We start from the raw sequence: 25,902 nt of genomic DNA on the forward strand, positions 1-25,902 counted from the left end.
TCCATATTTTCCATATCTTTCTCAAATGTAAGTCAAGATCTTGAACTAAAGCATTAGGTATCTCAATCTTATACTTGAAGTTTTAACTTTCATCTCAATCTGTCTTTTCTTTTTACAAACTTTTCGGCTTTATGTCTTTGTTTAAACTGTCTTCAAATCATTTGTACCTTACAGTCTCTATCGAAATATACCATCGGGTATAATCATTCAATCGAACACATTCCCTTCATATACAATTACAATCATATAACACTGTTTAAGCTTCAGGAATTCTTTACATCTCTGATCAAGAGATTTCTAACTAATATATACATTTCTTTCAAACTTGTTTCAGAAAATTTCCAAATAACCCTTTTATAATCACAACATAGATCAATATCTTTTTCACCTTTAACAAGTTGAATCTTTTAACAGAAATATCATACTTTTCTAACATTTAATCGGTGAACAAGGAAATGTCCTTTACAACCCTGATAACCTTCTTTAAGCAATTTCAATTCTTTTGAAATCAAATTCAGCTGAAATTTTTAATTCTTCCACATTATATTTATACCAGCAACAGATAACTTATCCTTTCAGTCAAGCTCTATACCTTGAAGCACTTTGGGAACTGATTGAGAAACAGGAGGGGTAGATTTCGTAACAAATACAGTTCTTTACACTCACCATAGAGCATCAGTCATAATTCTAGATAATTTTGTATCATCTCTTTTCTTATCATTTCATCAGTCAATATTCAATAATCTATTATTCATTGAGTTACTACTTAACATTACCGATTCAATTTCCATTTAATTCACGAGACTATTCGTCTCCAGTATACATTTCATAATCAATGCCATCAATATATTCATTTAACATTTTCAACTATAAAACAGTATCAAACAAATATATCAGCATCCGATCACAACTCAATTTTGACTTAATTATGGCATGTACCTCTAGACTCCTTTCTATACTCAACTTAATCCTAGAATCGGCTAAACTCGGCTAGCTCTGATACCACTAAATGTAACACCCTTAACCCCGTCCCATTACTGGAACAGGATTACTGAGTATTACCACTCATTACAATACATTTGCACATAACGAGTATAAATGGAATATATCCATTTAAATATAATGTTTAATGGGTCCATAGTACTTTACAAGTGTAATTAAAACAATTCGACCCTAAAGCTTAGTAAATTTTTCGTGAAATTTTAAATTCACTTCTTTTAAACAGTACCACACGCCCGTGAGGCAAATTTAACATGCCCATGCAGCATGGGAAACGCCAGTGTCCTCAACCCGTGTGCAACACTGACTTTTAAACATGACCATGACACACGTCCGCGTGGCCTGCCCGTGTACTAATACTAACTTTAAGACACGGCCGTGGCAACCAAGGCACACGCCCGTGTGACAAACTATGTGAACTCAAAATGAACCTTATATTTTAAAAATTTACCAATCCTGTAAATTTCAATCCATAACCAATACAAATACCAATATTAAACCAATCCAAACGCATTTTATATATTATCTAATACTTAACTTTAAACACTTATCATGTATCATTATCAATTATCAATTTACTTATTTCACTATTACTATCACAATCCAATATAACACACTTAAGACATCCTAGGTATATGCTATTACTGATAATTAACATGCTTTACCTTTTTGAGTTCGGGATCAGCTTATGATGCTGATTAGATGATCTGTCTTTAACCTAACCTGCGCACGGAAATAAACCGTACGCTGAGGATGAACTCAATGGTATTTCTATTAACCGATACTTAAGTCAATAATAAATCATATATCAATGAACCTTGAGAATTCAATCTATTACTCGTAATAGTTCAATCATTTGTTTTTGAAATATAATGCTTAGATCTTGTTAATCACTTTTGTTGAAATGTATACAGTTTCAATGTTTATTCATTATCCGTCGATTTTTCATATTTATTCAGTAATAACTTGTGTTCTGTATCATTCAGACATTCAGTAGTAGTCCATTATTCAGTAACAATTAGTTATTTAGTACTTCTATTTACAATTCATTTGAGTAATAATATTATTCACCTTTCATTCAATATTTTGTACTATCTCATTACAATAATAGCCAATATTCTTTGGTAACAACCAATTGATGTTTATCGTTCAGTACCAATCGGTCAACAGTAATAATCGGTTAATCAATAATATTCATTTATTCAGTATCAGTCATTTATTTTGTAACAGTCAATTATTCAGTATTAGACAATCTTTAATACTTTTCATTACCCCTATTAACATGACTCGGACCTGGACGGATACACGGATCCAACCCACACACCAGGGATAGTATACAGTGTTTCATCGGCCGAAGCTGGAATACACCGTAAGGGTAACAGTGACAGTAACAATAGCGGTACACAAAGTACCTTATCAGAATAAATTCAGAATAGTAACAGTAACAGTCAGGTATGGAGTACCTCTTCGGAATGAATCCGGAACAGTCACAGTAGTCGACACATATAGTGTCTCATCGACACACAGTCGGAATATCCCTGAACACTTCCGATCCTATGGCATGCCAACTATATCTGACTAGCTTGATACAGTTAATAGGGTATTCAGTAAACTTTCAAATTTTCAATTTCATTTGTAATTTAGTTTCAATCCAATTTAATACATTTTTCCATATCAATCCACATGCAAATCAATTTCAATGCAATATACATTTTTTTTCAATTTTCCACTCAATATTCACATATTTTATTCAATATCAATAATCACTAATAATTCATGAATTTTTTTATTCAATTCAATATCGTAATAATAATAATAATACTTACCATTCATATAAATAATAAATTCAACAAATAATTATTAGATTCGGTTTATAGAAATACAAACCGTAATTTTCGAGTTTACTCAATATCCTCGTCCACTTTCTCTGTCCCTTTCTTCGATGACATTTCCGGCGCTACGTTAGATATGGAAAAATTTACATTCATTCAAAGTCATTAATATCACATTCTTAAGATTTCCATGTAACTTCTCCATAAATTCCAATTTAGTCCTTCCACCATAGCCATTCTTTTTCTTCAAAATTAACTTAAGTTTTCATCTTTATACTTGCTTAAAATAAATTCTAGCTTTTCGTATTCAACATAAAAATTAAATTCTGAATTTCTTTCAACTTAGTCCTTACTATGTCAAAACTCAACTTTCTCTTTATAATTTAATCATTTTTTCACTTCTAACTTAAATTCCTATCAATAAAACTCATAATTCATCATTTTATTCAACATGAATAATATCTAGAAATCTAATAACCTTCAAAATATCAACTTAATTTCATCAAAACTTTGTTATAAAACTTCTAAAACATCAAAATTAAGTAAAAATGGCTTGATTGACTTACCTATTAAAGTTTAAAACTTCAAAACCTTGATTTTCCCTTTTCTCCCTTTCTTTCTTTCTTTCCTTTCTTTCTCCCCTGTTCTTCCCTGTTTCGTTTTCTTTGTTTCTCTTTTTCATTTCTTTTATTTCATTTATTTCTTTGTTTTTATTATTAAACTATTATAATATTTATTATTTATACATGTATGTATTTATTAATACACATGTATTCATTTATCACATCACACTTGTCATAATTTTTATTTATTTATTTAATATAAAATAATATTAATATAATAAACTTTAATTATTATTATTTTACTTATATAATAAGTAAATACACATGTATAATACATGTGTACCATTTATATTTGTACACATTTACCTTATTTTAACCATACATTTATCACCCTTTTTTGGCTTATTTGCCTATTTAGTCCCTTCACTTTTCTTTATTCTATAATTAAACTTTTTATTCTTTATTCAATTTAGTCCTTATACTTAATTATTCTTAATTAAGCTAAATTCTCTTAATTAAGCTTTAATTGACTATTCACTTAACATTTGTAAATATTTTTAAATAAATATTTACGAATTCACTTTTCAGAAATAAAGATCCGAAAATACACTTTTCCGACATCAGTAAAATTCGGGTCATTACAGGGTGGGTCGACTTTACATGGTGTGTTGGTGATACGGAGTGGTGTGTTGGCTGGATTAGGATGGGTTGTATTATTGTGTTACATTGTTATTGCATTGGGCTAAGGCCCACTCTGTACTATTTCTAAATAGGGCTGAGGCCCAGACTGTGATGTTCACTGTTTGTATATTATTAGGATTACACACTGAGTTTTCGTAAACTCAACCAACTGTTTATACTGTAAGGTAATCCTTAGGCAGATCGGTGCTGCGAGGGACTCGGAGATGGCCACACTACTGTCCCATTTTCTTTTATTTGGCATTTATTTGCTATTAGATTTCGGTTTGGGTTTTCAATTATGTAATAAGGCCTCTCTAAATCTTCTTGTTTTTAATTTGGGTTTTTTTTGTTTATTATGATTTATATCTAATAAAAGTATAACACAGTTTTCCAAAATGATAACTGTTTTCAAAACACTACGTTTTCGCGACACTTGAAAAATGCTTCTGTAATAAACAAAGTTTTAAAAGTAACAACAATTTAAGATGAATAACGAATAGCTATAATGATTTGAGTTCTAACAAACAGGCTTTATATTTCCAAACGGGTTTTTATCAGCAAGAGCAAGTTTTTGAAAAGCACTCCAATGTGACACCGCCAGATTAGGCCATATCGTCTAGGCCGGGTTTGGGTGTTACACATATCTCTTTCAATTTCTGGAGATTGTTTTGTGTCACGCTGATACGAGTGAAGTCTCATAATTCTGATGTGTACCCTTCTGCCAAACTATCACCTTTCTCTAATTGTATTTTCTCTTATTATATTCGGACAGTTGCATTATCTTCCACTTTATCAAGAAATTCATTCTCCATGGCAAGCTCTCTATTTGGTAACCGAATGTGAATCAACACATTTTTATAATGAAATGTCATGCAACAACAAAACAAAGCAAAACAAGTTAGTATAAAAATGTTGAAATTTGAAGTAAGCAAGAAATAACAAAGCACCTATACAGGTAACCACTAATGGTTCGGTGCAGCTCTACCTAGGGCGGGCACTTATGGCTCACTATATGTCGTTTGGTTCTAAAAGAAAGGGTACTTGAACTGGCAGATTCCTCGATCCTTGCCCATTATAGGCTCATATGGATTGAGTTTAGTTTAGGGGAATATATTTCCCTATGGCTATACGGAGATGAAAATCTCACGAAGACATAGGTACGAATGTATCACGAAAGTGATCCACTATCCTATACAAAGGTGAAGACCTCATGAAGGAATAGCTTCTAACTCCCACTTAAAAGGGTAAGATCAAACGGACATGCAATGCAATATGCGAAAGCATTCCAAGACTCTAACTGATAAAGCAAAGATCAAAAAATGAATAATGAAATGTAATGAAAGGATCGTAATTTTAAATCGAATTATCAATTTTTGACCAATAAGATAAGAATTAATCAAATCGTGGCTTGACTCTCTTATTTGTCCCCAGTGGAGTCGTCAAGCTGACGAAACCATTTTTTGAGATCGACTTTTTATTTTGAAGAAAACAAAAATGAAAACTAAAATGGGAAGTTGCCATCGATCTTTTTTTTATAAAGTGTGATAGGGTCACCTTGTGATTGAACGTTTTAATAAAATATTTTGATTTACTAAAACAACAATTTTGGTCTTACGAAATTCGAGAAAACGAGTTCGGGAGTCGGTTACGCACAAGGAAGGATTAGCACCGTCGAACGCCCAAAATTAGTACCTAAATGATTAATTAAGTTCTTAACGTCGAAAGTTGAAAACTCGAAAAGAATTTAAAATACGATCCATTTTTTTTAAATGCTTGAATAAATTGGAATAAGCATTAAAGCCCTCTCATCTTGAGATTATAAGATGTCACGTCCCGTAAGTTAGGACACGGCATTTGAACTCCCGAAAATAAGCTTGCCTTTTAATTATTTTATTTTAAAATTCATACTTTGATTTTTTAAAGGATATTCGGTTGTTTAGATGCAACAAGGAAAATCAAAACCCCGTAAGTTAGGGCACAACCTTCTCAAGTTTCTAAACATGGAATATTGCCTTTATTTTTATTTAAAATTCATGTGTTTTAAAATGAATCCACAGAAATGCATATTCGGAGTGACAGCCGGTAATCTGCTTGGGTTATGGTTAGTCAGAGGGGTATAGAAGTTGACCCAGATAAGATTAAAGCTATCATGGAAATGCCACCACCAAGGTCTGAAAAGGAGGAGAGAGGCTTACCTACTTTCTAAGAAGGACAGACAGGAGGGCATTGCTTCCCTGGCTTGCTTACCTGGAATGGAAGACTGAAGCGCTAATGCATTGATACCAAATACCAAAGAAAGATTCATTGATCGGATTGCTTTTGTCCTAAGAAGCAAGGACAGGAATTGCTACTTGAACTAGAAAGCATACTACTTATATATATATATATAGAATAGTTATTCATGTGCATATCATGTAGGCAAGGAAAGAGATTAGTTTAAAGCCAAGTCGTCGACTGACCGATGGGATTGAGAGATTGACTTACCGATTTCTTTGTTTGAACGAATTTCATACAATCCTGTATTTGCCCTATATGTATGTTCAAAGCTCAAACTCCCTTTAAACGAGAGAGTTGAGGCCCCGTAAGTTAGGGTACGATTTCTCGTTTCTCCAAAATACAAACATCGCCTACTTTCAAATATTCTCTATTTTACGAATTTGGGTAAAAATTAATGCAATATTTTTAAAAAAAGAAAAATGGTATCCGAATAAAACAGTATACTCATGAATGACAACAATATCAATATACTAGTAAACAATTCATTATTCGTAATGGGAATAATCATATGATACAACTTAATACCGATATTAACAATCAAAGGTGAATAAATAAACAAAATAATTAATAACAATGATAACAATAAGGACAAAACAACACACTAAAGGGAAAATACTAATAAATATAAATAAGACAAAGAAAAAAATAAATAAGTACGTAACTAAATATAAGGAGAATGGTTTGTAAAAATATTGAAAATAAATAATCAAAGTAGAATCTAAATAAAATTAAAGCCACAATTTGTAATAAAACATATGTAAATAAATAATAATAGATAAAATAATAATAATGATAGTAATAATAAATAATATATAAGTAAAAGGAAAATAAATAAATGAATTTTAATCATAAAAAGGATTGAAGAAATAAATAAATAAATAAATGAAATATTAAATAAAATATTTTTTTTAAAACATAAAATAAAAAAATTGAAGTTATAAAAAGGTTAAGGATTAAATTACAATCAAAGTCAAATATGGGGTACAAATTATAAAATGCGAAAATTGATGAAACACAAATAAATATCTAAATAAACGCGTGAAAAACAACTGGGGACCAAATGGGAAATTATTCCCACTTCCCAAAACGCGCTGTTTCATAAGAGATCGGAAAGAATCAGATGCAAAAGTTATGGGGCAAAATTAAAAAGCAAAAATAATGAATAGGATTTAACTAAACATAAGCGAAAAAGCGGAAAGGCCTATTGCGCAAATAACCCTCCCCTTAAAAAACGCGCGGATCCTAGGAGGATCTGGGTCGGGTAATCGGGTCATAAGCAAAACGACGTGGTTTTGGCAACTGGTGCTTAAGTCCAAAACGGCGTCGTTTTAACCTCTATATAAATACCAAAAATCAAGAAAAAAAAGCACTTCTCCCCTCATTTTTTTGAAAAAATTTGAGAGTTCTCTCAGACTCTCTCTCATTCCCTTTCTGCGGCCCTCCTCTGGTTGTCGGGGTCGCCGTCGGCCACCATGGACGGCGGCGAAAAAAACTCCTCTTTTTTTCTTTTTTTGTCCCGAACCCATAAGATGTCAATTTTCATCGGAATCGACAAACCTCGGCCACCTACGATGGCGATAGACGAATCGACAGGTAAGTTTCGGTTTCTTTTTATTTTATGCTTCTCTTTTTTTTAAAAAAATGAAAATAAAAATAAGAAAAAAAGTAGAGCAAAGAACTAAAAGAACCACCTTTAGAAAACTTTTCTCTTTTATTTCAATCGTTTTTTTTTTTTGTATTTGATTTCTTCTTATTTCGTGTGTGTAAAAAAACATTCGTGTTTTTGGTGACTTTTTATAGCCGATACAATGTTTTCGCTACTACTTTTCTGTGTTTTTTGCCTCTTTTGTTGTGCTTTTTTCCTTGCAGGTACAGAGGTTGACGTGGCGTGCAGTGGTGCGTGGAGTACGAAGGTGCGCTGGAGGCCATACATGGGAGCAACGCTGGAGGCTGCAGAAGCGGCGCAAGACGAAACCAAGGGTTTTCGAAAATTTCATGTGTTTTGGGCCTGGGCTTGGTTTTTTTTTGGGTTTAATTTTTTTGTTTCTGTTATGGACCTGGGCAGATTTGGCCCGTTATAATATAAATTCACAGAATGCATCCTAGTTATAAAATTATTTAATTTCAAGCTCAATTCAATTCCAACATATGTTATGTGATGAATCCATGTATAAATTAGTTATATGCCAAATTCGTCACATACATGTAGAATTGTCCATGACTCTATCATTTACGAAATTTCAAATCTTTGCTGAGGTTTGAATTTGAATTATTTCTATTCATAGATGATAAATATAATTAAAATTTATTTCAACATATTATATACTTTTGAGTTAAATTCAACAAAAATGCTATTTTTAATTGTTAAATAATAATTAGTTAAATTAATTCAATTTATTAAAATGTTTAATTAAAATATGATTTAAGTGAGATGGGTCTACCAGATTAGGCGGATAGTCCAACCTTCCGATTGGTTTACCTACACACATTTAGGTATATATGAGAGATAGACCATCAGTTGATCAACCTTATTAAAAAAATTCAAGGTGAAAATATAATTTTATTAGAGCAAACAAAAGGTAGAGATAACAAGGTTACAGAAAAAAGGGGAAATATTGAACATAACGTAAACAAATATCATTAGCAACTTACTTGAATGTTAAATCACGTCCACTTAATTTCTCTTCCAAAATATTACTTAAACGTTCCACAGCAGTAGGAGAGAGATGATTAACATAATCACCCACTTTCCCACTCCTAAAAAACAACTTATTATTAGGTATTATAGATCATGGGCTCTTCCCAGTTTTGTTAACCTCCAATCCAAATCTTTCAAATTGTTGAAACTGTAAAAATCAACAATTTGATTAACCATACCTGTTTTCTCTTCTTCGATGGAGAAAGGAAATCCTAGGAATTCAGATAGTTTCTTTGTTTGAGCCACTGCATCTTCCTTCAGCTCTTCATATCTCAAGAACAATACATTGATGGCTTCTGCAAGCTCATGTTCCAGTACCCTAAAGCATGGTCCCAAAAGGGTCATTACCCTTCTTCACCTTTGCAAAACATCTCAAAACAGTCTTCCACTGACCAATCATCCATAAAGCTAAAAAAGTGCCAAAGTGAGACAATGACGGCAAACGGATTACGGTTTATGTAAACAATCCGACAATTTGAACGTTTGATGGAATCGGCTAGCATTGGATACGGAAGATGAGTAGAAAACAACCTTGGGGAGGAGATTGCAGAGAGATCTGGATTAGGGTTTTCTTTGTAAAGATGGATATCAAAATAAGGAACTAGGTGATGAGGGTTTGTAGAGTTCAAGGGGGTTTTTCAGAACGTATAATGATGGCGGTTGACGATGGAAAACACCAAAGCTTTCAGCCAAGTCGTGCCAGATTTGGGCTTAGAGACAACAATGATATCATCATCAAGAGCCTGGAAATATTTCTGAAATGCGATTATGGATGAAGTGGGAACACTCCGAGAAGGGATCCAAAAGCCTTGGAATTGGGTTAAACCTTGCGCATATGCATTAGATGCTGCAACAGAAGGTGTTCCCAGGCTACTTTCCTTGCTCTCCATAATATTGTAATTGCAATGATTTAGAACAATCAGTATAATATACTATTCTTGCTCAAAAATCACAGGTGCTGTAATAATGGTTTTTTTATATCTATTTATTAGTTTAATTACGTCTTCTAATGGTTAAATAACTGAAAACAACAACATTTCTGAAGATTAGATTATTAGTATTTGGGTTGTTGCGGAAGGTTTGGTGGATGTCGCCGCGTTTATGGTATGCTCAACTAATTCATTGATTTTATTTTCTCAAGTATCATTAATATTTCGCATTAAATCTATTAAAGAGATAGATATTGATCTCGAGTTTTAAAGATATTCCATACCCATAACGAGAATCAAACTCTTAATTAATAGTTAAGGTATGAAAGACCCTTACTAATTCATTGACTTTCCATCACTACAAATTTGATTATTTTATTCTATCATAATCAATTAATGACTATGTCTCAAATGATTGAGGCTTTAATTTTCTTTTTAATTTAAGTTTATCTTTAATAAAATATTTTTGCTCAACAAAAAAAATTGATCTCACTCAAATGCTTCAACCTTTTTTTTAAATGTTTGTTTAAGTAATCAAATTCTTAATAATATCACTCTATAATCTTATTTTACCTCTCGACAAAATTTTAAAAAATAATCTAAAAAAACCAATAACTAACATGTTGATGGTCTCAAATAATGAAAGCTTTTTTTTGTCTTCAAAGGGAAGTAGATAATGTGTTTCAATTTCACATGAAAAAGGATTTGTGTTTTTTTTCAATTTCACATGTTGAAGGAAAAGTTATGAAAGATGGTGAATAAAAAAGCCTGCTTTAAATAGTGAAGGTTAAGCTATTTTGAAGAAGACAGAAGTACTTTAATTTCCTAAACAACATTTTTCAAGTCTTTCTTCCAGGTTTTAAATACTATTTATATAAATGTTTAGGCTACTGAATTGTGGAAGGACTATATTAGAAGTTAAATTGTATTTTACTCCTTATTAAATAAAAGGTGTAAATATGTCCTTATATATTAGATTGTAGAGAAAATTGGTCTTTCCTTTCACAATTCTATCTATTTTTACTCTTAAGTGATAATGTGGTTGACAGAGCAAGTAGACAACGACATATGGTGTGACATGTATACCTCATGCCGACGTGAAATTTTGTCACATCAATAATTATTTAAAAAATAAAAAATTGTAAAAATAATTTTTTTAGTAAAAGTTTTTAAACACCACATATAGGATGAACTTGGACAACTGTTTGTCCAAGTTCATCTAGACTGTGATTTTTCAAATAATTATTAAAAATTATAGAAAATTTTTAAAAATTATTAAAATTAATTAAAGTTAAAATAAATATTCAAATTTCAAATTAATTATCATCACTATGTTACAATTTATTTAAATATATTATTTTGATAAATTACTATAAATATAAAAAAATGAAATGACAAAAAAAACTAAAAAATAATGTGAAAATATGTTACAAATTTAGAAAAAAAAATAAACATTTAAGGGAATACAATCAAAGTAAATAGCGTGAAATGTAAATATTTCTTACTGAAAAACAAAAAGTTATAGATCCTATTATTTCGGATTTGTTGTTTGATGAATGTTATTTCAATTTTGGTTATATGTCATAATTCTTAATAATTTCCAACTAATTTTATAATTATTTGGAAAAATATATTTGAGATGAATCTAGATAAACAGTTTCAGTTTTAAATGAACTTATTTTTTGTCTAGATTCATCCTGGATGTGTTTATTTAAATAATAATTAAAAACTATTTATTTTTAGAATGTTTTAAAATATTTGTTGACATGACACATCACGTGTCACTATCTACTTGCTTTGTTAGCCACGCCATCACTTAACGATAGAATTAATTTTTAACAAAAAGATCAGTTTATTGTTTGATCTAATATACAAAAATTAATTTGTTATTTTTTAATAGGATGAACAAAATGCAATCCAACTCTTAACATAGGTCCTCCATAATATATTTTCCCAATTTTTACTTAATTATTGTCATATGTGTAATCTGTAAGGTACATGGATACGGCATTACTTTAATTCACACAATATAACATCCGTGGGCTCAAAAAAGAAATAGTTGTTTAATCATTCTGACTCAAATAGAATAGATCTAAATTATAAAATAATTTATTTCAAGCTCAACTAATTTCAATGTAGCTTATGTGATAATCCACAAACAAATTATTAGATTTCAAAGTTATTAGATATTAGTTATTTTTAAAATATCTACATGCAATAAATCAGACATCATCTAAGTAAAGCAATAATACTCTTGCCAACTGGAGTTGTGATGCCAAATTCATCGCATACATATAGAATTGTCCATAACTCTGTCATTCATGGAATTTCCAATCTTTGCTTGAGTTTGAATCTCTATAATTTATATATTCTATTCATAAATGATAAATATAATTAAAATTTATTTTTATATATTATACTTTTGATTTAAATTCAATTAAAATATTTTTTTAATTATTAAGTAATAATTATAGATTAAGTCTTAACTCGATTAGCATGAACATTGTCGTCAATGCAGAAGGACATAGGTTCAAGTGTGTTGAAGCGCATTGTCCTCCTATTTAAAAGTCGACCAGAACGACTTATAAAGCCCTAGGGAAAATTATGTGCACAAGACTGCTTTCAGGACCTATTATGGACATTCCGAGTTCCTGGTTATGCCTTTCGGGTTGACAAATGCTCCGGCTGCATTCATGAATTTAATGAATTGAGTGTTCCAACCGTATTTGGATCAATTTGTTGTAGTCTTTATCGACGACATATTGATTTATTCCAAGACTGAGTCTGAGCACGACGAGCACTTTTGTACAGTCCTTCAGATACTCCGAGAAAAAAAATGTATGTGTAATAGCCCGATTTTAGGCTTAGTCAGAACAGTGGTTTCGGGACCACAAATCCGACGAAAAAAAAATGTAATGGCTTGAATTTTCAGAGGTGTTGGAACGGTGATTCGAGATCACTAAATTCGACAAATGGGTATAAAATATTATTAATTTAGTAAGTATAAGTTAAATATGAAGTTAGGAAAATTTTTGAAATAGTGAATAGTGCACTAGAAATAAATATTAAAATAATTAGAATCGAAATGAGGTATCAAGACCTCGGGGATTTTAAACTGAGCCATAAATATTTTTATAAATATTTATGGAGTGTTAAAAAGTTAGTATTAAAGTTTCGTTAAGAAATTTTAAAGTTCCGATAATTAATTGAACAAAAAGGACTAAATTGTAACAAATGCAAAATTTTGGGAAATGATTAAATAGCTTAAATGATAAAAGGAAGAGGGCTTAAAAAGCAAATAGACCCAAGGTCTATTTGGTCTGGACGGCAGAGGCATGAAATCAGCAAGAAAGTAAGGAGAATTAAGGGCAAAATTGGAAAATTGCAAAATTTGCTTAATAAAGTTAGGACCCAAGTGGAATTATCTAGATTTTCTCTTCATTTTTCTGAATTCTCATCAGCTAAAACACCATGGAAGGGCTTCTTCAAGCTGGTTCTTCATATTTTTATTACAAGTAAGTTCAATTCTTGACTATTTCTTGAAATTTTTGTATTTTTATGACTTTTACAACTAGGCCCACTTGTTAAATTCATTAGTTTTGATTTTATGAAAGAAGTTGAAAGTTGATATGAATATGTGCTGGAAGTATATGATGATTTAGCATGAAATTAGAGCTTTAAATTGTTCATATGCTGATTTTATTGAAAGAATTGAATAGAAAGTGAATGTTTGGGACCTAATAGTAAAAGAGTTTGAAGATAGAGTTATATGTGGAAATTCTGAATTTCAATAGTTGTGTAACAACTTATAATGTCTAATAAAGTACTAATTGATAAAATTAGATTAATTGAGGGGTTAATTGAGAAAGGACCGAATTGTATAAACTGTGAAATTTGGGGCAAAATGGAAATCAACATTTTGCACTAAAGCAGTTTTGGACAGCAGCAGTAGTGTAACTTTGAAAAATCACCAAAAATTGTAGAGATTGAATTAGAGGATGAATAAAATATGAAATTAAAGCTTATTGAGTCTAGTTTCTTATAAAAGAAATTATGTGAGCAATGGAATTGTAAATCATGAGATATAATAGATTTTGTGAGACAAGGTCAGAATGAATTCGGGTTCCCCTGTTCTGACTTTGGAAAATCATTAAAAATTGTACAGAAATTATTATGAGTTATAGTTTATATGGTTAGAATCCTTAATGAGTCTATTTTTAGAAGAAACAAGCTAAAACATCATCCGAATTCTGTACAATGATATAATTAATTTTTAGTGAAGAGTGGTCGGAACTGTCAGACAGCAAAATAGGGGAAACTTTAAAGAATAAACTGTACTATTTGGCTGAACCAAAAATTATGAAAATTTTATGGTATGAAGATATGTGAGTCTAGTTTCAGGGAAAATTAACGGATCTTAATTTGGAGCTCCGTAGCTCCGGATAAAAATAATTTAGTGACTCTGACTCGGATAAACAGCTTTGAATATACATGTTAGTGAATATTGAAATTATGGTTAATGTTGTTTAAGTGTGTTATACACATTAAGGATGTGGAATGGAGAGGAGGAGGAGGAAAATTGGGAAATATATGAATGATTCGTGTATAAATGGTCATATGTTTGATTATAACTCATAAACGATGAAATATGAATGATGCTTATTTTTGTGCATTATTGGTCATGGTTTCAGCTCATGTGTGAAAATAAAGTTTCATAGTATGTGTGTATGGTATATTCAGTATATGATTTGGCATGAAATAATACCATGAATGGTTTATGAATTAACACATGTTGGTAAGCCTGATATATGAATAAATGATCAAATTGAGCGGAACGCCGGATTTGAGTACTTCTGATCAAGTGATAAAGTGATAAGTGGTAGCTTTAGCTACACTTATCTGATCAAGTGACAAGTGGAAAGTGATAAGTAATAGCTTCGGCTATACTTATCTGATCAAGTGATAAAGTGATAAGTGATAGCTTCGGCTATACTTATCTGATCAAGTGACAAGTGGAAAGTGATAAGTAATAGCTTCGGCTATACTTATCTGATCAAGTAATAAAGTGATAAGTGATAGCTTCGGCTATACTTATCTGATCAAGTGACAAGTGAAAAGTGATAAGTGATAGCTTCGGCTATACTTATCTGATCAAGAGACAAAGTGATAAGTGATAGCTTTAGCTACACTTATCTGATCAAGAGACAAAGTGATAAGTGGCTGCACTTATCTGATCAAGAAACAAAGTGATAAGTGGCTACACTTATCTGATCAAGAAAAAAAGTGATAGGTGGCTACACTTATCTGATCAGGGACAAGTGATAAGTGATCATACGTAAGACCATAGTTATACTATGGCAAAGTGAAAGTGAAGTACTCAATTTTCCGTGACCGTTCTCTAATTTGATTAAGGATGGTAAGTGACAAATGGGCCCAAAAGAATTAAAGTGAATGGATAAGTGGTAGTGTATTTATATCAGGACGATGTTGTTATTCAAACTAAAGTGATATTTTCATTGCTAAATTGAAAATTTCATAAATGTGTTATTGAATGGTATAATCAATAAACATTGAGTTAAATGGTAAATACGTATTAGTTTTGAATTTGATGTCATTGAATTGTACGTGAATTAAATGGAAATTTCTAGTGATATGATTTAAATTATGAGCATGAGAAATTGCGAATTGAATGAAATGGAAATGAAGCATTAAATTGCATGAGTATGTATCGGGTCTCGCAGGCCCTAATTATTATGATTATAATATTTTGAGGATATATTGTGAAAAGTTATAGAAACATGTTAATTATTTTTGAAAGTTTTAATTTTGATGAAATTTTATAACTCGGTTAAATACGTTTACAAGTGTATGTGTTTTGGTAATGCCTCGTACCCTATTCCGGTGTTGGATACGGGTAAGGGGTGTTACAGTATGCTAAGTTTAGCAAATGTGAATTTTGGTTGCAGGAAGTCTCCTGTTTAGGGCATGTGGTGACTACTGAGGGGATCTGAGTCGATCCCAAGAAAATTGAGGTTGTAGTCGAGTGGAAACAACTGAAAAATTTGCCTGAACTTAGGAGTTTCCTGGGTTTGGCTAGTTACTACTGAAGGTTCGTCCAGGGATTTTCCCTGATTGCATCACCTTTGACCAAGCTTTTACATAAGAACACCCCATTTGTATAGTCTGATGAGCAGTAGTTGATCTTCGAGAAGCTCAAATCCGTCCTGACACAAGCTCCTATTTTGGTTCAGCTTGAATAAGGTCGGGAGTTTGTGGTTCAACCCAAACCTCATTCATATTTGCAAAAGATTAACCCAAACCTATTTTAGATCCGATCCATATTTTAAACAGGGCTAATTTTTTGTCCAAACTCATTTTTGGAACCTAATATTTTTGCCCAAACCCTTTCAAAATTCGAGTAGGCCTTTGGGCCTGAGCGAGTAACCCAATTCATGAACAAGTCTACTTCAAAGTAATTATAACAAAATGTAATTATTAAAATAATGAAAATTTTAATTATAATTAATTATATTTTTTTCCAATACCGAGAATTCTAATTTTGTTTGTCACATAAATTTAAGGTAGTTACTTGAATAGTAAATGTGATTTGTCCTATTTTTGTCACTTAATGTTTTTCAATTTAATCATTTCCCATTAATATAATTGTTCAAATTAATTACTCTACACTTTTTTCACTATGAATAAAAATCATTTGCCTCAATGTTCTCGTTTTGAAGCAGAACTGTGAGATATTCTTGACGATCTCCTCATTTTGTTAAATAAAGGATACAGACATGCCACAGTTTAAACATATAATGCCAATGTGGCTAAGGCCTTGTCAAATAAGGAGATGAAAGATGCAAGTATTACAATTCTTCGAAAAGTTCAAAGGATCATGTGTTCTGAAAGACAATGGAGGATCAGAGTGGTCTCTAGAGAAACAAATATGATTGCGGACCGTTTAGCAAAGGTTTGTCTTGCATAGAAATTAAGCTTACAAATATTTGATGTGCCCCCTAATGAGGTTTTAGATAAAGTCCGTGGAGTGATTGAGTTTTTGATATGATGTAATTTGTTTTTACTTTTCAAAAAAAAAATTATTTGCCCGCTATATATGCCCTTTTAGTGCCCCTCCAAACATATCGTGCCATGTGTCATTAGATACTTAACCAAAAGGTGAGGTGGCTTCAAAAAATGGTATAATAACAAATTTATCTCTTAACTTTTATGTATTGTGTCAATTTAGTCATAATTTTTTTAAAAAAAAATTAGCCCTCACCATTACATATTATCTCGGTTCTAATTCTAAAAATATATAATACATAAATATTTTTATAAAAAAAATTAAAAATATATAAAAAAAATACATTGTATTTTATTAATCTAATTTTTTATACATTTTACAAATAAAATTTCAACCCCTCAATTTTTTTTTCAAAAAGCCTTAGAACCCTGTACACTTCTCTTTTTAGCGTTGCTGCTGCCATTTATAATGCTCGAGCACCAGCATCAATGCTATCGCTAATGGGGAAGGCAACCATTTCTTTTGAACTCGCTCCAAAAGATCGTCACTGCCTATGCCATTGGTTCTCACCGCCTTTACCCACCCATGGAGGGATTAGACCGTAGCGTCTCCTTGTTGTAGTCTTCCTCCTAACCGATTCTAAGTCTCGAATGAAGCTTGGTTTTGAGAAAACCAGAAAATCCCTTGTAATCTTATTTTCTTCTCCTTTAGTTTTTCTTTGGGGTCTCCCAACTCCTTTCTATCCTTTGCTTTGGGGTTTAGGCAAGTGGGTTTGGATTATTCACAAGCATCGCGTATATGTAAAATTAACATACTATGAAACATTATTTAAATTTTTGAAGTGGGATAAGAGGGTATGGAGGAATTTATTTCAAGGTTCAAAACGAAAATATTAATAAGGTTCAGAGCGAAGCAAGTTAAATGGATATAAATAAAAATAGAATGAGAAAAAATTCACTTAAATCTTGTTTGCCATATATATGTGTAAGTGTCATGGGTTGAGTTTAAAGTTTGTGACTAGTGCATAAATAGCGTTTTATGGAGATTTTTATATTAAATGAGGCTCATTTGACCTACTTGAACTGGCCCTATTTGAAAAATAAGTGACGAAGTCAATTTACTAAAAGCCTTAGTGGCCCAGCAAGTACTTATGGAAAATTAGAACTACAATGGTAAATAGGAAAAGTCAGTCTTAGAATATTTGTAATCTAAAAAGATTTGATTTTATAATCTTGGACATTATGTAAATCCCTTAATTGTAGATATGCTTCAATCTTGTTCATTGATGTAAAGCTAGTTGTACCGTTGAATTTAGGGGAGCTCAACTTAAATAGAGAGTCTCCTCCTCATTTGTAATAATCTATTGTATCCTATTCTTTGAGTTAAAAATATATTGAGAGCATTTATTCAAACATTTAACGTGCTTTGCTTTTCTGTAACTATGATGTTCTTTCGAGTTTTTCTTTTGTCTTTGAGTTGTTTTTGTTTTATAATTTGATGCTTTAGAGAAATTTTGCGAGCATTTTTACTTTGCAAGAGTTAAGTTAATTTAGGTGCATTTAAAGCGAAGAAATTATTTAAGACCACATGAATTATGAGATAAAAGATCTAACCTCGTAACATAAATATGAAGTTGATTTTTCTAAATTTTCGATAATTACAAATACAATATACTAAAAAAATATAATTATATATTCAAACAATTACAACTTAAGTTTAATTATTTATGAAATTAAAAATTTCCACTAAAAGCATATTAAATACAAATCCATAAAAATGATTCATATTAAAAGTTGACTATTGAGGCCGAACCAGTATATATGATTTAGACTAATACAGTTGAAATCGGAGAAACAAAATAATGCGATTGATAAAGTAATTAATATTTGGGTTTATTATTAATATGCTGCACATTAATATCCTAAAATTTAAGCTTCTAAAACTAAGAAAATATAATTGGACCGACAGTGAGTGGTTTCTAACTCTTTAAGTAACCCAAATGATCCAATTAAACTCACCAAAACCACCCTTCATTTTGCTTTAGACCCATGCCTTTGTTCTCTGGGCTTTTAACTTTCCTACATTGCTCTTTTTCTTTTTATTACCCATGTTTCCTTCATTCTCGTTTTATAAAAAAAGATTTATCAGGAAAATAGACTTTTAGCGGCGTTTTTTTTATCTTTAGCGGTATTTTTAAGCGTCGCTAAAGCGCCGCTAAGACCATGACCTTTAGTGGCGCTTTTTTTCAAACGCCGCTAAAAACCATGACCTTTAGCGGCGCTTTTTTCACAAACTCCACTAAAAACAATGATCTTAAAAAAATTATTTTATTTTAATTAAATAATATTTATTTCTATGTTAAATATTATATTATGTTTAATTTTTAAAATTTGAGCTTTAAACTATATACTTTTAAGGATAAATAAAAAATATTAATTAAATTAAATTTTCCATTAAAATTTAAACTTCAAAACTAAATATAAAAATTAATGAATTTAAATTTAATACATAAACATTGATTCAATATGTAATTTAATACATAAAAAAAAATACACACATACAAACACACAAAGTATTAGAATTTCTAAAACATAATTCATCCTGGTGAGAAAATAATGCCAAAATGTTGAACTCCATATTCCAGTTGACTCCATATTCCCCCACATGTAGCTACAAGGGAGAAATTCCATTAAACGAAAAAAAGTATTGATCATCAATCATCAACAGCTAAAATGTTGAACTACCAACATTAAGAAAGGTGTCATTTAACTAAAACCTTATTATGCAAAATGCTTTTGAGTACAAACTGGTTTGGAGCATTATTTTAGACATCTCCCAGAGTTCCATTTGTTTTATATTAGCAAGTAGATATAGTACACAACTTATCCTATTCCATTGCAAACAACTATTATTACAAAAAGTCCAGCGCAAAGAAATATATTCTACCTGATAGTCTAGATTCAATGTAGAAGCAAGTCTAGCAAATCCTAACAGTAGTAGCGGAGTTGCAGATTTAAAGGCTGCCTTCCACCAACTCCTTAGGAAGCATTTTGAAAAGTTAGTGGAACATAGATCTGAAACAATATACATCTATATACTGCATACCAAATTTAGATATGCTGCATGCACAAAAGAAAATTGTGATGCCAAAATTATAACGTATGCTCAGAAGAGAAAGAATTTACAATGGTAAGCAATATACATGACAAATTAACACCAACATCTGGAAAATATAACGACTCACATTGATGATTTGATGTTTCGTGCTTGCCGTGAAGTAACTGCATTCATTAGCACAAAGGAGCCAACTCCAAGGTCCATCTAAAAAAATTATGCAAGGTTCAAAAACATTAATATGATAAAATATTTGGGATTGATATTTTCCAGGATAAAAACATAAAAGTTTACTGAAAATACAAACAAATTCAATAAGTTTTAAGATATTGGTAGGACAAGTTTAGAAGTTTTCAAAGTGAATGAATGTAGACATCCACTTCTCATACATAATAATCTTTCTGAAAGGATGTAAAGACCCCTTATGAGAACAACAATAACAAAAATATTATGTACGAGGGTATAGGATTAAATGTTAACATGGGTCCAGACATGGCAAAAATTCCACAGCCTTGCTCGGAGTTGGCTGGACCACTCGACTGTGGTCATTGTGGTTTTTGAAGATTCTTGCATTTTAAGGCAAGCAAGATTTGCCAAATAATAAAGGAGAAAAAGACTTTCCATGGCTCTTTGTGAACATGATGCCAGGCTTTTGGAGCTAAGTTCCACGCCATCCATTCCTTAAAATTGAGATGATTCGATGGAGTGGTTAAGTTCGTCGGCCAAGCTATTGACCACCACTGCTGCGAGCAATCCTTTAATACATGAGCAAATACTCCCGTTGTTCACAAAAATGGACAAGTATGTAAATTTATACATAATACAGGACAGATAGCAAAATTTTACCAATAAGAGCAAAATTTTACCAATAAGATTTATAGTAATATATAATACTATAATGTAAGCATTAAAAAAATAAAATGACTATACATAAAAATTTAATGAATGAAAAATACATAAATTACTAAATATTAGATTAAATATAAAATAGCATTTTTAAAAAATAAAATGAAATAGACTTAAGATGAGTTTAGACAAAATTTTAAGTGCATATTTCAAATCAAGCTGAATTTGAACAAATATAAAATCTATTAACAACATGCGTAATTCTAAGTTGAATCTCGCCAATAACACCTCTAATCGTGAGTTATGCTTGTTACTGTCGGCTCTAGTAACTCACAAATCTGTACCTTTCTAATCATGTTTGGTTCCACTTCATAATGTCTACTGCATACAAAGAATTTTGTAATTAAAATGTGACAGGTTTTGCTAAGTGCTGAAGCTAGAAATGTTAAATTCCCAACAGCCAAGATACACAAGTAAGTGACAAAGTATATCAATAAATTCCCACTACATGTAAGGCAAAGAGTGTGGGTAGAACAATGAAGACATAATCCAAAGCTACATGTAAGTTAAATCAGAAAATGAAGTGAATGATTAAGTTTGAGAATGGAGAGATGTGTCCAATCAGTTTTAGTGATTTTATTATTAGGCATTTTGTTTCCACTTATGTAAATTACATAAATACATAACTTCCCTCTAAAACTCGAAAGACAAAGCAACAGTTATGAAGTGTACACAAAAAGCAATGGTTAAAGGTTGCAATCAACCTTTCTCTTTTAACTAATGCTATGTTATACAGACTACTAGTATTTTATTGTTCTTAATATTTCACCCAAAAAATAGTTTTATTAAATAAAAAAGATTGCACCGCCATGAATGTCTGGAAATGGAACCTTAAAGCTAAGGTTGTTCAGTTAAAGTTTTGTCAGAAAAGCCAAATTATGCAGTTATATTGTGTCTCTACTTGCAAACATATCGTGTCTCCAAGCAGTTATATCTACGTAATAGTATCCCCTCATTCAAATAAAATTAATGTTAGAATCAGATATACATACCCCCATTATTTTCCTGTTGGACTTCTTCTCGAACACCTATAAAGCAGCAGCCTCATAATATTCAGCCAATTTTTATCAGAAACTGAATTAAATAAACATGAAGTTAAAATAGTAGCGCAAAACTTGTTTAGATACCTTCTTGAACCGATCCATGGTGCCAGACATTATGCCCCTTGTAGCATCCATGCCATTGCCCTGATTTACAACAAAATCAGTTAAATAACAAGAAAACCAGAATTTTTCATGAAAGTTGGAAGTTTTGGGTTTAACAGCTGCAATTACACACCATCCGGTCAAGCATACGATTATGACTCTCCACTTCATCATGTATATCACCTGTTAACTACAAACAATTTAGGCATATCAATTGTTGGCCAAATTAGTACAAACCAAATAAACTCTACATGCGTCACAACTCCCACCGGCTTCCTAGAACTAAAATCAGGCCAACACAGATGCAATAAACAATTTACATATGGATGCTTTTTGTTTAGGCAATTAGTATTCTGCTAAGCAAAGACTTAAAGAAATAAAAACTAACGCAAAAGCTATAATATTTAACAGAAGGAAACAAACAATCCAAAAATAAAGAACAACGTATACTAGACGATAAACAAACAAAAATGAAGAGCAAGACCGACATCTGTAGATTTGAAAGACGGAATGAAACAGTGATTTCTAAAGCTGCAAACCAAAAACCCTAAGAAAAACCCACTGATATACAAGTAAAAAAGCATGGATCTGAAACTAAAAAAGAGATTGATACCTGAAATGAGTCTCCGTTGAAGCAGCGAATATCAAAAATCACAAAAACCAGAAACACCAGAGAAAACTTAGGGTTTCCCTCTCACGAAAACTCTCTTCCTTCTATAGCGTGTGTTTTTTGGCCGGTGGATAACCAAAGCTACAAAGAATGACAGGAAAACAATGAGTATTCACCGTGTCTGCTGATTCTTTTGGGGGAAATTTAGGGAATAGGAGAAATTAGAGAATTGGAAAATTGTTTTGCATTGGGGGTGAATGGCTAAGTAAACAATTATGTTTTTTTTGCGGCGTTTTTTCAAAAAACGCCACTAACCCCTTAAATTTCTAATTAAATTTTACTTAACACATCATATTTATAAATACTTAATGTAAATTAAATTTTTTAATTTTTTTATATATATATACATTTTATTTTCATTTGATATTTATTAATTTTTTAAATATAAACAAGTTAAATATTTTTAATTATTATTATTTTTCTATTAGTCATTGAATTATATGTAAGTTGTGGATTTAGTCATTTTACTTTAATTTTGTTTTTTTAGTCATTGTAATTTTGAAATTTTGAAATTGTAGTATTATCTCTTAAATAATTTAAACTATAATCATAAGTTTAATATATTCAAATTAATATTATCTCTTTTACAATTATATAAGAAATTGTTTAATATATAAATTAAAAAAATACTAATTAATCTAAATCGTAAACCTCTTAACCCCTATCCCATAAACATAAACACTAACCCTTGAACCTTTAACCCCAAACCCTTACACCTTAAACTCCAACCCTAACCCCTAAACCCATAATTCATCATAAACCTTCAAATACTAGTTAACTCCTAAACCTTAAACCCTAAACTATATATCTTAAACCATAGTTAACTCATAAACCTTAAACCCTAAATCATATATCTTAAACCCTAAACCTTAAACTATAATGATAATTAATTCGATATTTTAAATTCAAAATTAATTCGATATTTTAAATTCAATACTATCTCTTTTATGATTATATAAAAAAATATTTAATATATTGTATAACCATAAATTTTAATAATTATTGTTTTAGGGGTTATAGATTAGTGTTTATGATTTTTTTAGGGTTTAAGAGTTATATGACTTTTAGTGGCGTTTTGTCGAAAGCGCCGCTATTGCTCTGTGTTTTTCAATTTTTGCGACGTTTTAGTGTATATTCTATACATAGTTAATAGAGTGAAAAAAAGAATTTATAAGCAAGTCTGGATATAGTTATTAAAATTATAATAAATAACTGAAAAAGACACTTAACTTGGATATAGTTATTAAAATAATAATAAATAATTGAAAAAGACACTTAACATTTTCTTAAATCTGTTTATAGAATTTTTTTTATTCTATTGACAATAAAAGGAATAATTACTCCTATAAAAATTTATTTTTTAATTTATAATTATCTCTTTTAAGAATATCATTTTTAAATCTTCATATTTTAATTTGAGTTTTTTTTTTTACAAGTGAAGGTGATCCATCGAATGGGTAATTTTAGTAAATGTTTACTTTGCTTCATTTCACTTTACTTTATTTTCTTAAATTTATGATTTTACTGCTTCATTTAAGATATGGTAATTATAATATATTAATAAATTCTTAAGGTATGAATTTTATAAAAGTTTACGGAAGTTTGTATTGAATTTAAATATTCGTACTTTTATATGAAGTGAATTAAAGTAAATTTGAATAATAAATATTATATTTAAATATGCTTGAATCGACTATCGATAATAAACAGGGATGGTTTTCTCTAAAAAGACAAAGGAAATAGGGACCGGAATGGAGGGAGATTGAAGCGGATGTTAAATACAACACTGTTTCATTGCACCATAGATGTATAATTTTGACAATTATTATTATCTCTATGGATGTTGGTTATATCTATCTTACATTACCCCACTCCGTTCCATTTCAATTTAATTTTTGTAACTTATTGTTAATAATTTTCATCTTTTTTAAAGTAAATATTGCAACATAAATTCTCCAAAAAAAAATCATAAAATATATGAATTTTTCTATAACACAATATTATATTTTTACCCTTTTAATAGTTATATATATACAATGATAAAATGATAATTTCATATGATGGGCATGATGGGACCAAACAAACAATTATCATAACTGTTTTATGTCTATTGTCGAAATCATTTTTTTGAGAAACGGGGTCGACTTTGGTTTTAAAACGAAAAATGAGATTCGCCACCAATCTTTTTTTGTTTAGGTGTAATTGAATCACCTTGTAATTTGATTATTTTAATAAAATATTTTATTTTACTAAAATAATGATTTTGGTCTACGAAATTCGAGAAAACAAGTTCGAGAGTCAGTTACGTACGAGGAAGGGTTAGCACCCTCGTAACGCCCAAATTTGGTAACTAATTGATTAATTAATGTCTTGATGTTGAAAATTGGAAATCCATAAAAAATTAAAAATACGATCCTCTTTTTTAATAATATTAATTTTACAAAACCTGTTTGGATAAATCGAAGCGGATGCTAAAGATTTTTTTGTCTCGAAGTAATAAAATGTCACATCCAATATGTTAGGACACGACATTTTAAACTCTCGATAATAAGTTTGTTTGTTTTTTTCAAAACTCATGCGTTTTAATTTTAAAAGGTTATTCGGTCATTTGGATCAAACGAGAAAAATCGAAACCCAATACATTAAGGCACAATCTCTCGAATTTCTAAAACAAAGAATATTGCCTTTATTTTATTACGAAAACATATATTTCATAATTTGGACGGATATTTGGCTATTTAGGTTCAATGAAAAAAATCGAAACCCCGTTAGTTAGGGCACATTTTTTTCTCGAATTTCTAAAATGCAAAATATCACTGATTTTTTAGAAGTCTTCCCTTTTTATAAGTTAATGTAATTTTTTAGAACGATCTGCGAATGAAGTGTCGTGTTAGAAAAGGACAAATAACGAATATATTAATAAAACAACGCATAAGAATAGCATAATATACACTACTTCTACATTTACAAGAACCTTAAAAAAAACAAATAACGACAATGATAGTATCATCAACAATCACATATAAAGAACAATGCTAATATAATGATGGAAATAAAGAAACAA

The 25,902-nt window shown here is 30.4% G+C and overlaps 1 protein-coding gene across 23 annotated transcripts; it reads right to left on the reverse strand.

The window, feature by feature from the left end:
• Positions 1–19,493: 19,493 nt before the first annotated feature.
• LOC107925534 (uncharacterized protein At4g17910) lies at positions 19,494–23,077 on the reverse strand. 23 transcript variants are annotated; one of them, XR_005926537.1, is made up of 8 exons: positions 22,782–23,077; positions 22,302–22,358; positions 22,151–22,210; positions 22,016–22,051; positions 21,308–21,341; positions 20,248–20,857; positions 19,950–20,040; positions 19,494–19,673 (listed from the first exon to the last, which is right to left on the reverse strand). XR_005926537.1 is itself a non-coding variant. In XM_041112287.1 (7 exons), exons 2-7 carry the CDS (start codon positions 22,314–22,316, stop codon positions 19,536–19,538), a joined length of 417 nt encoding a protein of 138 aa, XP_040968221.1. In that variant the 5' UTR covers positions 22,317–22,358; positions 22,782–23,012; the 3' UTR covers positions 19,494–19,535. The 23 variants fall into 23 exon arrangements, 6 of the variants coding, with proteins under 6 accessions (XP_040968221.1, XP_040968223.1, XP_040968219.1 ...); XR_005926540.1 differs by having other exon boundaries at positions 20,248–20,872; positions 22,016–22,066; positions 22,782–23,049; XR_005926533.1 differs by having other exon boundaries at positions 20,248–20,860; positions 21,308–21,344; positions 22,782–23,023.
• Positions 23,078–25,902: the final 2,825 nt, after the last annotated feature.

The sequence above is a fragment of the Gossypium hirsutum genome, chromosome A05 (genome assembly GCF_007990345.1).
Source record: "Gossypium hirsutum isolate 1008001.06 chromosome A05, Gossypium_hirsutum_v2.1, whole genome shotgun sequence".
NCBI lineage: Eukaryota > Viridiplantae > Streptophyta > Magnoliopsida > Malvales > Malvaceae > Gossypium > Gossypium hirsutum.

Bases quoted from the DNA above. Each gene is read 5' to 3' on its own strand.
- LOC107925534 (XM_041112285.1), bottom strand. The intron at 22,052-22,150 runs GTATCTAAACAA...GCTGCTTTATAG, and splicing joins CCATGGATCGGTTCAAGAAG to GTGTTCGAGAAGAAGTCCAA. The intron at 20,041-20,247 runs GTGAGTCGTTAT...ATGCTTCCTAAG, and splicing joins CGAAACATCAAATCATCAAT to GAGTTGGTGGAAGGCAGCCT.